The sequence below is a fragment of the Falco rusticolus genome, chromosome Z, assembly GCF_015220075.1.
Source record: "Falco rusticolus isolate bFalRus1 chromosome Z, bFalRus1.pri, whole genome shotgun sequence".
NCBI classification, from domain to species: Eukaryota; Metazoa; Chordata; class Aves; order Falconiformes; family Falconidae; genus Falco; species Falco rusticolus.
The window spans coordinates 70,119,790-70,137,622 of record NC_051210.1 but is presented as its reverse complement, the minus strand read 5'-3'; the positions used below and the strand labels follow the sequence as shown (position 1 = coordinate 70,137,622).

Genomic DNA, 17,833 nt, shown 5'->3' with positions numbered 1-17,833 from the left:
AGAGCGCCAGAGGCACAGGCCTTTTGGAGGCACCGCTCCTAGTGCGGTTTCTGGCCAGCTCACGACTGGGAGCCCTGGGAAAGCGTCCGTTTGAGCCAAGCGCCGCGTCTCCGCTCTTCACGGTCCTCTCAGGTCTTTGCCCTGCCTGTCCTCCGCTCCCTCGCTCGGCCACCCCTGCGTCGGCCCCAGGCCCTGCTGCCCCTCCTCGCCCCGGGGCACCGGAGCCGCTCGGGTGCTCGGAGGAGGGGGCAGATGGCGGGCGGGCGCTGCGGGAGGCGGCCCGGCCCGCGCCCTGCCTGTGGGAAGGGGCCGCGCTCCCCGCGGCCGGGGGAAATTCCCGAGGCGCTGCTCACCCGGCCCCCGCCAGCCGGGAGCAGGCACCGCCCTGCCCGGGGAGGGACGGCCGCCCGAGCCCTTGCCGGCACTGACCGGGGGGCCGGCGCGTCCCGCCGCCCGTCTGGCGCGGACCGGGCTTCCCGCGTCCCCGAGGGAGCTGCTCGGCGGGTGCGGGTGAGTTACGCCGGTCTCCCCCTGTCGCGGCAGCCCCTCGTTAGCTCCGTAGCCCCCCTTCCCCTCTCCCTCTCCTCCCGCGGGGGGACCCCGGCCGCCCTCGCTGAGGGGAGCGCAGCCTGCTCCGCTGAGGAAAATCCATCCACCCTTTCCACCCTGGCCCCTTTTCTGAAGCGCTCTGGAGTTTTGATTTTGAGTTTTAGTCCTTCTGGTGCCCGTTAGCCCTCCTCACGCTTTGCCTGCCCTTTAACCCCCCTTTTTCCAGGCATCCCTGGTCACGGCGGGGGGTGCGGGTGGGGGCGGCGCTTCACCCCTCAGGAACTGCCGGTCCCGGCAGCACCATCACTTGCCGTTCAATTTTAAAGCGTTTTATGACACTCCCCCTGCCCCAACCAACCTTCTCTGCTTTCAGGGTGTCACCGCTTTACTGCAGCGTCAAAGCGGCTGATTTGACCCGAGCAAAAATGGCTCGGGTGAGATACATGGTGGGGTGTGGATGCGGCGCCTCCCAGGTGATTAGGTTCAGTTTTAATGTCTCCTGTTCCTACTACTTCCAGAAGGTGTTGACTTGCCCAGAATGGCAAGCCCAGACCTTTAAGTCCAGCATCATACAGAGAAAAAGTGTTGCTTCTGCCTTCTTTTAAGCAGCTGAAATCTGTTGTTTAGTCTCAAAACTGTCGGAGTAAATGAGAAAACATAAATTCCAGTGTGGTTCCTGCTTTTTTTGGAGTTTGGCTATTCTGTTGATGTAAACTTTTTACCTGTCTCTATTCTAAATATTGCATGCCTGGACCAGACCCTACTCCAGCAGAGTAAACCAGATCCTAACAATGTTACAAGCCTGAAGAACATGGTAAAATTATTATTCCTGTTGGTGTGAGTCATACCACCATGTTATATGATTCCTTCCCTACAAAAAGCATTTGCTTTCTGGTAGGGCAGAAGCAGTCTTACACAGCTTGTCAAGCATTTTATGTTTTTAGACCCCATTTTTTCACTGTTTAATTGCTTTTATGTTTGGATTCCAGCCTTCATGGGACCATGAAGTACATAATGTTTTCCTGTTTTGGCAAAACTCTTCAGACAATCAACAGCATGCATCAAAGAGATTTCTGTTTATAAAAAAACAGGAGATAAAGCTATGCCTAAGTGGCCAAATGATTACATGCCTATCAGACCTTGATGATAGAAATTACTTTTTTCCATATGCAGCTTTTAAAACTTGTTGCTCTCTCATTGCATCACAAAGGATTATTAGGAGCTTTCAGTGTCTTATACATGGATGTATTTTGTGTGCTAAGTATAATTAAAACCATCTTTAAAATTATTTGGTAGAAGAAAACCTGAGTACAGGGACTAAAGGAAGGGTTCTTTCACTTTAGAATTTGCTATCTCAGCTATTATTTTTTTTTTTCAGAATTCATAATAGTGCAAATTAAATTTTGTATAAACAGTATGAATTTTATTTTGAAGAGGCATCTATTTAGTTGTAGGATGCTTTGGCAGATGTTACTTTACCGACACTCAATAGGTTTTCAATGGCTTGACACTGTGTTTCCAGTAAAGCTGCCTCAGTTGGATGTCAGCTCTGCACTTCATTTTGCAAGGGATGTACTGGGAATTGCAGGAATCAGGAGAGCAGAAGCACACTTCAGTGCAGAGTCTTTGTACAAACCATTGACTTCAGGCATCCTAGCTCATTTTGGCACTTACCTAGTTATCTGTTTATTTAAGAGGAAAAAAAAACCACCTCTGGAAGACTAACTTGCCTGTGATCTGGCTTACTTTCTAGGTGTGTCTGTCTCTTTGTTGGCTATGGAAAGAAAGGGTTTATTAAGTTTTGGCACTAAACACATCAGTTATGTTAGTGACCTTATACTGCATGGTATGAACTTGATTTGTGATTCCTATCCTCAGTCTGTCTGTGAAGCAGAGGGAATTAGAACACAGGATGAAAAATATGACATAAATCCAACGTAGTATTGTTACTGCATTTGCCTTGCTGGCAGTCCTCTTCCATGTCGGTTTAGAAAAAATTGTTAGATCAATGGTGTTTATGATTTGGTGTCCTTATCTAATACTGTCCTTAAAATGGATAAAGTTTTCTGGATCCTAGAAGCTGAAAACTTCTTTTCCCAGCCTATGTACAGGCTCTGATTCACTTGAGGATGAGGGTTGTGACTGACAGCTCTTATAAATAAGCAAAGCAAAGGGCACTGAGAAAGGAAAGTTGTACGAAGCGTGATTTGAAATATGTGGCTTTAAGAAGATTGATAGAAAACAGAATGACTCTGCGGTCAGCTATGATTAGACGTTTATAGCAGGGGCTTCCTTTTTTTACACACATGGCTGTTCCTTATACTCCAGCAGTATGTGCCAGCCAATGACTCCTGAATACTATGAGCCTGATCTTGAAAGAGGTTTCAGTTGAATTTTAGTGCTTTAATGCCTTTGAAGAGAGGCTGGACAAAATGTTCATCTTAGGCATGTTTACTAGATGAATAATGAGAAATTTTTTTCCTGTCATCCATGGCATCACAAAAGCATTGGCCTGGGTGAGACTTCAGGGATCATCTGAGCCAGCCTTTTGCTTTGAAGGAGAAATAGTTTACCTGGAGATATATATTTAGAGTATTCGCAAACTACCTACTGAAGGAGATTTCATCTCTTCCCAAGGTAATTAGCTCCTCTTCTGTCTCCAGCTCTTGAGTGACTGCTCTTGAATTGTCAGGTCTCTGAGCATGCCTGTTGCTGCTGAATTTTATTGCAATTGCCACCAGGTCTCCAAAATGATTCTGTTTTATTGATGTATCTATCAGTACTGATTAATTTCAAGTTAGGCTGGGGAGTCCTGAATCCTTCTGTATCTGTTTTGTCATACCCTGGGTTACATTTTTCCAATGGGAAGGATTAAAAGTAGAGTATACACTCATGAGTTTTAAAAAAAAAAGTGTATCAGTGATCCAGGCTACAGACTGACAAGTCTGCTTTATTTCCCCCATGGATGTTGAATTTTTAGAAATGAGAAGAATACAGTGTAAAATGAAAAATGTGTTGCTCAGCTAACTTCTGTAGCTCTGACAGATTATTTTGTGCCAAATCATCCTCAGTTTATGGCTTAGCATTATCCCCCATTTTATAGAACATTTCACAGTGTATCCCAATAACGAGATTCATCAGAGAAATTAGAACTGTAACTACTGTTGATAATGATGGCAAATAATTAGAGCTTAGGCGAGTGATTGTTTCCTTCTATTTGGCACTTACGAGGCCATATCTAAATTACTATGTCCAGTTTGGGGCTCACAGTGCAAAGACTGACAGACTGGACTGAGTCTAGCGGAGAGACACTGGGAGGCTTGGGAGGCTGAAGCACTTTAGGAGTCACTGAAGGAGCTGAGTTTGCTTAGCCTTGACAAGAGAAAGGTAAGGGCAGCCCTGACTGCAGTCCTATAACTAATGGAAAGTTACTGAGAAGATAAAGCTAAGCTTTTTGCAGAGTTGTACAGCAAAGGGGCAAGAGGGAACAGGTGCAAATTGTAGCAAGGAAAATACAAAGAGAAAAATGATTATATGAACATAAGGAGAATAGAAGAAGTTATTTTATATTAATATAAGGAGAAAATTAATATCTGAATATAAGAAGAATATGAGGAGAAAAAAGACCTTCACAGTGAGGGTGGCAAGCACTGGAACAGGTTGCCCAGAGAAGTTGTAGAATCTCCATCCTTGGAGTTCTTCAAAAGTCAGTTGGGGAAAATCAGTGATTCTGTCATAGACTAGAGAAATTCCATTGCAAAATTGTCTTAAAGACAAAAGTAGATAGAAAGGGAAAAGTATTCAAATTACATGTCTGCAGTCCATGTTCAAAGTCACTGGCATGAGAACTTCTTGTTCTTACCTGCAATTCATGGAAACAAAGTACACAGGCATTCCATGTTGAAGCATGGTGACAAGACATGACTTCTCTTAGGCTTAAGAAAAAAGTCTGCAGTGATTCATTCTCAGGTTAAGAACTGTGGCATACTAGTATGGTATTCATAATTCTTCAGATTGGCAAATCTGAGCTAAGCTATTCACCAGAACCATGGTCGTGATTGTCACTTTTCTTGTGGTATTTGATAGTTGCTCACTATTTCTCAGAGGTAGTACTTTGCCTCTTTTAGGATGATGAATTATTTAGATACCTAAAAGCCTTCCTTGGCTTCCTGTCTTCATTCCTTTTGTTGTTCAATTGTTTTCACTTTTGGCAAGGGTGTAGTTAATCTGTTATCATCATGGGTTTTTATAAAATGAAATTGATAATGTATTGTGTACAACTGTTTTGATTCTTTTTTAATCTTTGTGACAGACACAGATTTTTAAATGATGATTTTATAAAATAAATTAATTATTGATAATCTAGAACAAGTGCTTGACATTAGTCAGTAGTAATTACTGTATGTGATTAATTTGTTAGTCATAGGCATAAAGTTTCTGCATAAAGATGATTTAAGTCAAAATATTATATATTAAGGACTGTGTTTCTTTTTGCTCAAATAGCGTTTCATTTATTTAAACTCACTTCATATTCTCTTTGTTAGAGAATTCCAGAACTTTTCCCATGAAAACTCTTTTATACCTACAATTGCACACATTATCATAATTTATTATACAGTATTAAACTAGATTATTAACATACTGATTAGTGAAAAGCATTGTAGCTTCCAAAATACATTTATATTCAGATGAACTTATAATGCCTTTTAGTAGCATACAGCATTTGTACTATGCATCAGTAAAATTGATCTAGGCTGTGCCATTAGTGGACTGACAATGTAGATGACTGGAGAGAGACAGTTAAATTAGATGCTTATTTCAATAGAATAGTTGAGAATGCCTCTTAAGAACAGAAAATTTCTTCCAAATAGGAAGTAATTTAAATAAATAGTCTGATTTGTCATGACTTCCACAATAATTTCCCACTGTATTTAATGTTGGATTTAAGTGATAGATGACAAATTTTGTGTGTCCGACCCAACAAAGATGTTTAGAAAACCAGGAGTCCTGTGAGGCCAGATTTTTGTCATGTCAAGTCAGGAGTTATGCCACTGAACCTAACTGACCGCCCTTGTGTTAAATTGGTTCTTAAAGCAGAGAGTCAACGCCCTTGGCTTTAAAGGCAGTTTTATTTTCATTTTTTTCTGAAAAAGGGCATGCAAGATTTGACTTTGTTTCTCAATATTAATTTTGTATAAATCTACTAAAGAGTTACCAGAAATGTTAACATAATCTGCCTTGGAAAGACTTCTTGTTGTGTCACTTGCTTGCCACTCACTGCTCCATAACAAAGATTCTGTTGTGTTTATTCCAGACAAAACATAGCAAAATATTTTCCCTTTTAGATATTAAATTTCATCAGATGATAGAACAAAGGCTAAACATAGAAAAACTATAACAAAGCAGATTTCCCCAAGTCAGTTCTTGGAACAGTCTATTAGTTGCATATGAATTAGGCTTACGTTCTCAAAAATATTTAGATTCTTTATTAATGTTGATTTTAGTGTTGTCTGAATACTTTTGAGGATGTTGGTATAATGGCAAGAAGGACTGAAGAAGCCTATACATTAGGCAAAGCCACGTTCACCTTTTAAATATGGGGCCTCCATGTTTATGCTCACAAGGAAAAAGTTGGGGCACACTGCAGCAAGGGTGCTTGTTGTGAGCTTGAGCCCTGGGCTGCAGTGCTGCACCCAGGACTCTTCTACAATTTCTGTGTGACCTTTAGAAACTTTTGGGGGAAAAAAAAAAAAAAAAGTTGAAATACTTTTCTTTTGATCCTTTTGAGAAATTCAGAGTTTCTCAAAACCATTCAGTCTAAGGCAAGGTCATTAAACTTCAGTGTCTGTAGCTCTAAGGCATTAAATTGGAAATTTTCTGCTAGGAAGAAATTCTGGAGTGAATTCCTGGCTGTTCTGAAATCAGTAAATGTTCTGTCCTTGTGGGGACAGAAGGTCATCTTGGTTATCTGTCCTGCTAAGCAGTTTCAACTTCTATTGTGGATGCAGTGGTAGAAGGCTTTCTTTATCAGTATTCTACACAGCTCCAGAAATGTAAAGCATGGAAATGAAAAGTTAAGGACAGCTGTATCCATTGTCCTGTTCCTGTTGTTTGGACTCCTGTACCCTCTGTGCATGACTGCTTTTAACCGTACTGCTGCTGAATGTTTACCTCTCCCTTCTGCATGGGGGAATTCGCAGCTTATGAGATCTGACATATGATCAGTCCCTTGGGACTGGGCTGTGCAAGTCAAACAGTTTCAGCCTGTCACAACGTGAGTGTAAAAGCTGTAAAATGAATGCTAGATAGAGCTGTGTGGTGTTTGAGATGATGGTCCTTCTAGGAATGGAACTTGCCAAAACTTTGATATGTGTATTTCGACTCCAGTGTAACTAAAGCCCTTCATATAGTTCTTGGATGCTGGCCAAGGGAGAGACCATGCTTGTCAAAGTCTGCTGGATTCATCAGTCAGGCTTACGCTGAAGCAGAAACCACAAGGCCTTATGTACCTTTATACTTTTTTTTCCCCCTTGTTAGGATGGATATCTTGTTATTTGTGCAAGAGGAAAGCCAAAATATATCAGGAGAAACTTTTGTTTTAATATTCCTTAGAAATAAACGGAGGGGAAAGTTTGAAGATATTGTGTCGTTTATTTGTTTAGATTCAACTGATTCTTTTAAGTGTAGTGTATTTTTCCCTATGCTGTGACCAGGTCCTAAAAAAACAAGCAAGTTTTTTCATTCTGTATCTTTCTTTATCCATTCTTCCTCAATTTCTTTTAAGATGCCTGGAGTCTGTGTGGTTGCATTTTTATTTATTTTTTCTGAAATACAGTAATATTACCTGGACTGTTGTCTGGCATGTGTTTCTCCTAAAAGAAAAAAATAAATAGAAATGTCTTCTTTCCCGATAAGTCTTGTGCAGGAAAAGGTGGATGAATGATGACTTACTTCATGGTTCTGGCAGTACTGATCCTCCTGAGGACTTGCCACACCACATATTCACAGCAAGGTAAATGTCTGAACATCTGCTTTTTATTTAGAAGGAAGCAATCTACAACAACTGAAGCTTTGGACATGCTCACTTGTAAGTCTCCTGTGATTAAGCAATCTACATGTGTAATCAAGTTATTCTCTTTTGTAAGGTGATGAAGCGTCTTGTATAATTACCTTTTGTAACCCCATAATGCAAAATGGCCTGTTGAATCCATAACTTGCAATGATGCGAAGCCAGAGTGTGTTTATTTACGTTCCCTTGTCTCAAGTTTTTGATCTGTACTCTTCAAGTACGGATCTTCAAGTAATTTATTTCCTCTTTGACAACTTCTATGCTTTTCTATCTCTTCCCTTCCCTTTGAATTTTTTTGTTTGACTCCTCTATGAAAAAATCAGCGCTTCTGTTGGTTCCTTTTTTGATGATGGCACAGATTTTTGTTTCTTACACTTCACATATATATCCAATACAAAGAAAAAAGCAAATATGCATATTCGAAGGGAATGAAGTTGAATATAGATAACTTTTCGGAAAGGTGTGTGTTTTAAGTACTTAAAAGTACTTAAAAGTACTACTTGCACTCTTGCCACTGGCAATAGCATTGGGCACTACTCCATTAAAAGAAAAAAAAAGAATTAATGTTTTTAATCTACTTTTCTATAACCACCATTAAGAAGGCAGAATTTACCAGACTATAGTCTGCATTATAGAAGTTGTATTGCCTGAATTAAGTTGGTGAAGGAGGGAGAGGGGTGTTTTTTTGTATAAATTACTTGTCATCATACTGAAGGGGATAATATATCTATTTCAGACTTTTATGTCTCTTTTCAACCTTGAATTCCTGTGTTCACACTCCATTCACTCAAGGTGCCGGCTGCTCAGTTTTGAGACTATTACCAATGTCCCTAGAGTAGCAAAACTTTGTAATGCAGGCAAGTCTAAACAGTTACTATGTTACAATAATTTGGTCACTTGTTTTCACATGCCGTTGTTCAGGAACAGAATTCGTCTCTGTTGTAATCATAAAGCTATTCATACAGTCTTTGAGTTAGCTTTCAAGTTAAAACAAGCCTTAAGATGCCTTGATTATTTAACTTTGGTAGGAGGGGAAGATTGTAACTGGATGCTACATGTACTTCTGCATATCTAAATTATACTACAGAAGTCTTTAAGTCTCACATTGTAACTCAATGTGGCCTTCAAGATCTTGGATATATCCTTAACTATATTGTTTTTTCTGTTGGTACTGTGTATAAGCCCTGACCGGTGATCTAGACTGTCTTATGCCAGGCTCTGAGGAAAACAAATTTCTGTGAGGTTGGCAGTGATATGTCATCTAACTAAAAGGGGGTAGTGGAGGGACACTGTATGTAGATAGAGGGAAAGCAAAACTAACGAGGCCTTTGGTTTTTTGTCAAGTTAATTAAATGCAGCAGGTGAAAATATTGTCCATGGTAAGAAAAGGGATGAGATTTTAGCTTGGGCAAAAAGTCACATGTAGAGAAGAGAGGCAAGCTCATTGTCAATGCAATAGGCATAGTAGTGACACTTGCAATTAGAATTGGCTAGAGAAGGAGCAGAAAAGAGGATAGGGAAATTCGGAAGATACTCAGGGATTTCTTTTAATGGTGCACCCTGAAAAAGGAAAGGGGTTTCTGCCAACAGGCTGGCTCTTCTTTCAGGTGTGTTTGTTTCCTTTCCCTGAGAGTCTTACTTTGTGCTTGTGAGCTTCATTGAGAGAGTAGCTGGGTCCCTTCCTTTAGGTTTATTTGTGCCGGGCCCATCTGACTCCCCCAGTTGCTTTAGCACTGCAAGAGGAAAACACAAGAATGGCAAGGGCCAGAGCTTTAGGTCAGCCACCTATTTGCATATGTAAAATCAGATCCCCTCAGAGGCTTGGTAAGTGGTGCTTCATGTAAATGGATGATGAATGTAGAGGTGAGGTGCACCGGAAAATTAACAGCTAAGATTATATGCTGGGGAGGAACAACATTACAGTCAATTCCTTAGCATAAGTGGGATTTTAGCAGCCTTTATCTTGTTTTGATGGTGAAGTCTGTAGAATGTTGGGAGATGAAGTGCATCTTGTCATACCTTCCTAAAATAACATAAGATACACTGCTTCCACAGTTAATTTTATGGCTCACTTTGTTGCTTTGGTTGTTCTGGCTCTTTGCCTGGTCAGTCCTTGGCAGTGAAGCCAACAAGATTTCTGTTTTCCAGTAAAACCTAAAATTGCTGCTCCCCTGTCATTTAGGCAAGTGAAATTTATCTACAGGCCTTCCGCTTGGTTTCAGGCATCTACTAGCTGTGATGGGTGCTGGGTTTCCTTATGGTAGTATAAAACTGATAGCCGTTATTTTTCAAAAGCAACTGTCAAGCAGCAGGTATGTTTTTTTTTTAAGGACCACGTCATAACCATAGCCACAAAAGAAAACTTACTTCTGCACTTGAAACATATTTTTGTTTACCTTACAAAATACACCAATGCTGTCAAATTCTGTTTTAATGGATTTTACACATGTTCATATTTTTCCACTAATTCTGTGTTAAGGCTGCAGTAAAAATTGGTAGAAGGTACATGTGCATATATGTGCATGTATACTTATTTCTCAAAAACTTTTTTAGGATACCACAGTTCTGTTTATGTTGAACCATGAAACCTTGATTTCTCCCTCCAAGTGTATCTGAAGGAACCTATGCCAGTAGTTTCCTCTGGATTGAAAGCATGCGTTTTTCATTTTGCTTTGATTTCGATTACCTTTTAAAATGGAATGGATTAAAATTATAACAACAGAGTTTGTAGATGATTTGCTAAAAGAGAAACAACCATTTCTTTCAGCAGTTTTTTATAAGCTGTTACTAATGGTACCAGATATACATGCCTCCATTTATTCTTTAGTTATAGGCTGGACTTGTATAAACAACTAAGCGGTATCAGTGTCTGTATTCTCATAATTAATAAATAAGCTTATAAAGTATTATTTGCTTCCTTTGAGGGATCAAGGATTGCTATAACTGTTGCTTCTCTTGAGCCTTTCCTTTCCTGCAGTTAATGTAAAGATCTGTACGTAGGGAAATGATTGCACAGAAGTTACAGCAGAGCAGGCACCACAGGATAAGTTGCAAAATAGTTTGGATATCTGATTGCTTCCAGAAGCTTCTATCAAAATGTAGATTCTCAAACTAAATTTCCTGAATGCTTGCATTTCTGCCACTAATAGTCTGTAACAGTGTCAGATAATCATTGGGTCAGTGAGTGAAGCACATCTGGGAGAAATGACTGGACGTGACAGTTTTGTGGGAAGAAGCTGCTGAGGTCTCGATCCGTCATGTCCCTGAGGACTGTGGCTGTAGTGGGGCAGGAATGGCCAGAATGAATTCTGTTTTATTAGAATATACAGTTATTTCTGTGATTTCTTTTCTGTGTCCTGGTCAATATAAGCATTCTGATTGTCATTTGTAACAAGCAGAGGCGTCTTGGAAAGCAACCATGACAAAAGAGAAAGCCTGGTTACTTGGCCATTTCAGTTCCCTGGCTTCAGTAACAACCAAATCAAGTTTAGGTTCTTTTTTTGCTCTTTGTTTATTTTTCAGGAATGAGAGAAGATGAAGATCAATGGGCACTGTATTTCATCTCTTCCAAGAGTTAGGTTTTTTTTGGGAGGGGTGACAGAGCAAACATTTAAAAAGAGGGACTACTTCTAAGGTGATCTGTAGTTTTCAGTAAGCTAGCCTTAAGTGGACTTCCCTTTCCTCACACCAAAAGGGACCTCAGCCTGACTTTTAAACTGTATTTTATTCTGGGAATTAACTCCAGACCCACAAAAAGATGGAGCTGCCATTATAACTAGGTGTCTGCTTCCAGCTGTAGAGTCCACAGCCCTGACTAAAGTACCTAAGCTCTATGTAGAGCAATCAGGAATGCGCCTAATACTAGACTATCATCTGAGCTAGCTAGTGGAGTGAAACATCCTATTCAAATACTTGACTTGCATTAATTAGTTTAGTGTTAATTAGGTTAGAGAGCAAAATTGAACCTAGATTTTCTGCCCTGATGATGAGAAGGCTTGCTGGGGATTAGGATTTCTTGGGATTCAGTCCCTGTTAATACATTGTTATTTCTCTTCATAAGATTATGAAGGGATGGATCAATATTTCCATAAAGTAGCTAGTAAATTGAGGGCATGAAGAAATGAAGTGGTGCACCCAATGTCAGGGGCAGCTATTGAGTAGAATTGGGAACCTCATTCTAGCCTGCTTTCGCCTTAAGATTAAAGATTATCTTTGCTTTTGACATCAACAGCATGGGTCTTGATCGCTTTTATTTTCTTCCTTCAGAACTGTCTAGTGTGGAACCTGTTTTACATCTAACCATTGTTGTTTCAGATCTGCTTTGTAACAGCTAAACGTTAATATTTTTGTGTTCTTTTTGTGCTCCTAGAATCCATCCTGTTTCCAGTAAAGCACCTTAACATTTCCAAGGATTTGGCTCTTCAGCAACTGCTTGTGGAATGGGATGTTGACAAGTCAGCGCATGATGCTGAGCTGGTGATGTCTTTTGAAATACAAGTCCGTCGAACAGATGAAACCACTACTGTGTGGACAGTAAGTATATGTTTAAAAAAGGTATATTAGTTATTTATGATACAAAGGAAGCTAAAGGAAAATGAAATGTTCAGATGCATATGCAGATAGTTTTGCTGTGTAGGTTTACAATTTACAGCACAGTATTTACAAAACTGTACTAGAAATACGTTCATATTTCATAGGTGCCAGACTTGGTCTAACATTATGCCCAGTTTCTGTGGAAAAAAAAAAAAAAAAAAAAAAAAAAAAAAAAGTAGGCTCAGATGAAGAAGTAATTTCTATTATGCCTTGCATATCCTTATTGAGGCGTTGTGGTGGGTAGACCTAGGAGATCTGATTTTCAAGACCTCTGTTTCACTTTCACTATGCAGGTTCCCCAAGTGGCCTCCCAGAAACATCCCTTCCATTACTCCTAAAGACAGCCTGTTTTTTTATAGCATGATTACTACCCTTAACTGGGGACTAGTGAACATGAGTCATGTTGCTGCAACTCCTCTCACCTTGTGGAACAAAAGGTCGTCTCAGTGAGGGTGAAGCCGTTTAAGCCCTGTACTTGGCCTTTAGCACCATTATCTTATACCCACCTCTTCCAGTTAAGGAAGAAGTAGTGATGCCTCTTTTGCAGAGTCCCTGTGCTGCTAGTTTTCCTTAACACCTAAACCAGCCAAATTTTCTGAAGAGGTGGAGATTACCAAATCATAGGCTTAGGCCTACTCCTGATGTTTTCTCCGGTTTGTGACTTCAGTGTGAGAGTTTTTGTCTCCAAAGAAAATTTCCTCTCCTTTGGATCTGAGAATCTTTTGGGAATTAATGCATGTTTTAGGGGTATTATAACCTATTATGAGTCATCTGCTGACTGAACCGTGGAAGAATATGAAATGCACATGTTAAAACTCAGTAAAACTGGCGAACTGCTCTAGCTCATTTAAAGCTGCTATTTGTGAGAAAGTAGGTAAAGCAGAGAAGGGCTTATTTTTCTGAAACCAGAAGTCAATAAAAGAAGATGGGCACTGTTAAGAATCAAAGCTTTCTCAGATCAGCCAAGTTGTTAGTATTTTGTTTCTAAGTCTGTAGAACCACATCTTCCCTGCAGATGAGCTCTATGGAATTCAGAAGATTATGGCTACTTAATACATGGGGTAGGATTTTTAACATCCCATGAGTAGATCTAGCCAAGTCAGAAACTGGGGCCATACAGCTACAAACAAGTAAGTGGGGTTTTTTTTGAGTATCCTTCCAACAAACTCTTATTAACTTGCTGGAAGAAAGAATGAGTTTTTCGAATCCAAGGACATAGTCTTGTCTGTTAACTATAATAAACATGACAAGGGAAATAAACAGGGTATTTGTGATGTCACTACCAGACAGAAATGTATTTGCTTCTGTGTTTTTCTGAAGAATGTGGTCCAATAAAGAAAGTGAGCCTGCTCATACCAAAGCATGGACAGTCTATCTTCCAAAGCAGTGACTGCATTCCTCAGTGCTATAACTGAGAAATTAAATTGTAAACTGATTGCAGAGTGTTTCTCAGTGGTGATATTATGAAAGTGCAGGTGTTGCTGATGGAAAGCAGTAATAGAGAGCAGTTCTCCAGCTGTCAGTGTGAGCCAAGGGCTCTGGTGCAGCACAGATCTGTATGCTGAGAATCTGGTAAGGTTGCTTGAAGAAGTACTGAAATGTATAGAATCATAGAACCTTTTCGGTTCAAAAAGACCTTTAAGATCATCAAGTCCAGCTGTTAACCCAGGACTGCCAAGTCCACCACTAAACCGTGTCTCCAAGCACCACATCTACAAGTTTTTTTAGATAGCTCCAGGGATGGTGACTCAACCACTTCCTTGAGCAGCCTGTTCCAGTGCTTGGCAACCCTTTTGGCGAAGAATTTTTTCCTAATACCCGGTCTAAACCTCCTCTGGTGTAACTTGAGGCTGTTTCCTCTTGTCCTGTCGCTTGTTACCTGGGAGAAGAGACCGACCCCCACTTGCCTGCAACCTCCTGTCAGGCAGTTGTAGAGAGCAGTAAGATCCCCTTTAAGCCTCCTCCTCTCCGGGCTGACCCCCCCCAGTTCCCCCAGCCGCTCCCCACCAGCCTTGTGCCCCAGCCCCGGCACCAGCCCCCTGCCCGTCTCTGGACACGCTGCAGCCCCTCTGCGTCCCCCTGGCAGTGAGGGGCCCAACCTGAACACAGGAGTCGAGGGGCGGCCTCGCCAGTGCCCAGTGCAGGGGGACAGCACTGCCCTGGCCCTGCTGGCCACGCTGTTCCCGGCACCAGCCAGGGTGCTGCTGGCCTCCTTGGCCACCTGGGCACACGGGGGGCTCATATTCATGTGTTCTGTTCTAAAATGTATTAATAATTACAGATGATTACTAGAATTTTTTGAGCCATTTTTTCCTGCTTCTTATGGACTGTCATGCCAAGGAAGATTCACACTTGGGTTACATTTTCATCTGTCTGTGTGCCTACATGGTGCCCAAGTTAGTTTGAGTTGCTGTGCCGTGTATTGGTGCAGCTCATTTAGCGCCCGGGTGGGCCTTAGTAGGTACATGCTAAAAGAAATTTGTAGAGTATCTTCTCTTAGAGAGCAGCAGAACATTTAATGTTTTTTGCTGTTTGTCTGAATTTATGTAATTTGATATAAAAATGTTTGCCGAATTACAGAGCATTTAGCTTTCGTGGGTTTTATACTCCATTTCATACTTCAGGCTGTCCTGTTGTCTTCATGGAGCTGTAACAGTTTTGAATATATTTATTTGTGGTTCTTGCATGTGTGTATTGAGGAAATCAGCAGATATTCTCCTACTCTGCCTGTCACTGGTGGTAGTACTGTCCTCAGATGCTGTGCCTCAGACCTACAGTATCACCTGTGTTAATTCTTACTGGCCAGTGCAAATGCCTGCTGTAATTCAGAGCTAGGGATATGTAACCCAGAGCTTTAGACAAGGTCACCTGCAGGCAGGAGTATCTGTGCATGCTATGACCCGTGTAAAGCAGGCACAAATAACCCACTGAGAGTGGTTATTTTCACTTTCATCAGAAGCAGGGTCTGACTCACAACTATGTTGTCAGAATCAAGCAGTCTTGACAGCACCTCAGTCACTCTACCACTGCTAGTACAGATTTGTAAGCAGTTACTTAGCTTCTTAGTTACTTAGTGTGAGATCACGTGTAGCAAGTGATATTTCAGAGGCTCATTTTTCAAAAACATTGTCCTCCTTTGAGCTTTCTCTCTCTCTCACTGCTTTTGATTGACTTCCAAAATGTCTACACATCTCTGTGTTTTCAATACTTTGCCTTACTGGCCTTTGTTTGTAGGAGTTTCATAATGTCACACTTGATAAATCAGGAAAGCCTCTTCGTTGGGTATGGGATTCAGACTTACCTTTGGAGTGTATGTCACACTCAGTGAGAATCAGGAGCAGAACAGAAGCATCAAAAATCTGGAGTCAGTGGAGTCGGTGGGAGACTGTCCTGGGTAAGCACAATAAGGCTTTGCAATATTGATTTTATTTTTTCCAGTACAAAGCTAGATTGTCATTTGCTGCTGAGTGTAACGGTGAAGTCCAGTTCAGAAGAGATGGCATCAAATTAAGAATCCATTTTGAACGCTTTCATGTCTAAGTACTGACAAACTCTTCCCCCCTCCCCCCCCCCCCCCCCCCCCCCCCCTTTTTTTTTCCCTGGTAATAATAGCAATGTTTCAGCTATTTTTTTAATTTGCAGACTATCTTCCTAAGCTAGTAGACCAAAAGTTTTAGAGCTTTTCTTGCTTGCACATTAAAAACAGTCATACATAGAGTGGCATGGGATCTTGGATAGGCTCTAGTGTAGCTTATCACCAGATTAGATGCAGCCCTGGCCCAAACTAGAGGAGAGGAGAGGAAGCACATAGTTATGGTTACATCGTCTGATGCATGTTTCTTTTGTCTGGGGTTCATAGCTTTCATTAGTAGAAAAGATGAAGAGACAAACAAGACAGCTCCATATGTCACTTCGAATGAACTTCTGTGAATTATATGAGAGTGAATAGGGAGTGAACCCATAATGTAATTAACGATTGCTCAACAAACCACCACCATCCCCCTTTTTTTTTTCCAGACTACACTGTCTTACTAGAGCAGTTTGGTTTGCAGATAATTTAATTTAAACAAACTATGTAACTGCCTTTGAAAATACGACTACAGCGATTTTGTAAAGAAACACTACTCTTGCTGGAGCTGCAATGGCTTTTGGTTGTGGGAGATACCATGGGCTGTAGAAGTATCATAGGTCTGTATACTTGGGTTGTGGCACATAAATTGCTCGTCTTCCTCACCTTATATAATGGGAAATAGGATACAAGGTTCCCTTTCTTTCTCACTAACCTCAATCTTGGAGATCTTGTTTTTTCAATGGAAATTGGATAGGGATCAGAAATACTATTTCTTTGCCACAAACTGATCCTGCATTACAGACCTGATTTAGAGCTCTCTGGAAAGACAGTGACTTTAGGCGTCATCAGATTTTTGGATCAGATTCTTGAGAGTAGAATTTATCTCCAACCTACCCAAAAGTCAGTTAATTCCCCCTGATTTTTGCATTCAGCAAGGAGTCCAACATTGAAAGCCATAGGAGTCTTACTCAAAGCTGAGTATCCCCTTACTGATCTGATTCACTCAATGTTGACTTCTCTTAGCTGAGGTCTGCATAAGCTTCAGAACATGTTTTTCTAACCTCCTGCTCATAATCTTCAAAAGCAGGCGTTTTGAATGTAAGCATCAGCCTGTTCATAGGTGCAGGAGGCAGTGTTCATCCGTAAAGGCAGTTGTTGAACACAAACTCTTTGTCTCCTCTTAAGTGAAAGGCAGAAAGATGCATTTTGTCTCTTAGGTAGTTTGTTGGACTTCGTTACATGTTTATGGGTTTAAGAGAAATATAGGTACAGTTAGATGTGAAGTTGATCTCTGTATGGGGAACAATCCTAAATAAAAGTGCATGAATGGCTAATATAACATTAGCAGATTGTTGTGTAAATGCTCAGTTATGTGTTCTGGTTGAAGGCTGCTCCTATAAGCAGATTTTGAAATTGTTTATTATATATTACTTTGCAGCCCTGGACACTTCAAATAACAGTGAACCACAAATCTTTCCAAATGAAAAAATTGTAGAGGAAGGTTCTGATATCACTCTGTGTTGCATTGGGAGGAAAGGTCAAATCATTAAGGAATTCTTCGTAGTCCCAGCTGTTCATGTTTTCAATCACACAAATGGTCAAGTCAGAATTATCACTGTGAAAAATGTGGCACATCAAGAGATGCCTCACATCAGCGTCTACTGTCAAGATTCTTGCAACGAAGAGCAGTGCTATGATCATGCAGTTTTCTTTGTGGGTAGTAAGTGAATGTTTTATTACAGTTATATTTTCCTGCTGTTTTAAGTCAGGAATGGCTGTAGGGAATGGGAGGGAGAAGAAAAAAGAAGCTTACTGTAAGTTCCTCATTGTCCTGTCATGGAACACATTAAAGAATAGCATTAAATGTGTTCAGATTAATCTCATTAATTGATCCTAGGACAGGTAACTGATTTTTAAATATACCTACCCATTTAGGAGTTCAGCTGCATTGTCTGTGTGCATGTGGTAAAATCTCAGCACAGTCCCCCTTTCAAAGGCCAGCAGCAATTTTTACAGACAGAAAACAATACAGATTATATTAATGAATGCAT

At 40.7% G+C, this 17,833-nt stretch overlaps 1 protein-coding gene across 3 annotated transcripts in view; it reads left to right on the top strand.

Annotated features, from left to right (window-relative positions):
* The first annotated feature begins 402 nt into the window (after positions 1-402).
* The window catches only part of OSMR (oncostatin M receptor), a 38,248-nt gene continuing 20,817 nt past the window's right edge, over positions 403-17,833 (top strand). Inside the window, exons 1-7 of one of the 3 annotated variants that reach the window (XM_037374526.1) lie at positions 404-510; positions 3,055-3,186; positions 3,806-3,936; positions 7,465-7,561; positions 11,988-12,151; positions 15,446-15,605; positions 17,221-17,502. In XM_037374526.1, the coding sequence (XP_037230423.1) occupies positions 7,489-7,561; positions 11,988-12,151; positions 15,446-15,605; positions 17,221-17,502 (679 nt within the window). In that variant the 5' untranslated portion in view covers positions 404-510; positions 3,055-3,186; positions 3,806-3,936; positions 7,465-7,488. Of the gene's footprint in view, positions 511-3,054; positions 3,187-3,805; positions 3,937-7,464; positions 7,562-11,987; positions 12,152-15,445; positions 15,606-17,220; positions 17,503-17,833 lie in introns of all 3 variants that reach the window. The other 2 variants (XM_037374527.1, XM_037374528.1) reach the window with 2 other exon arrangements.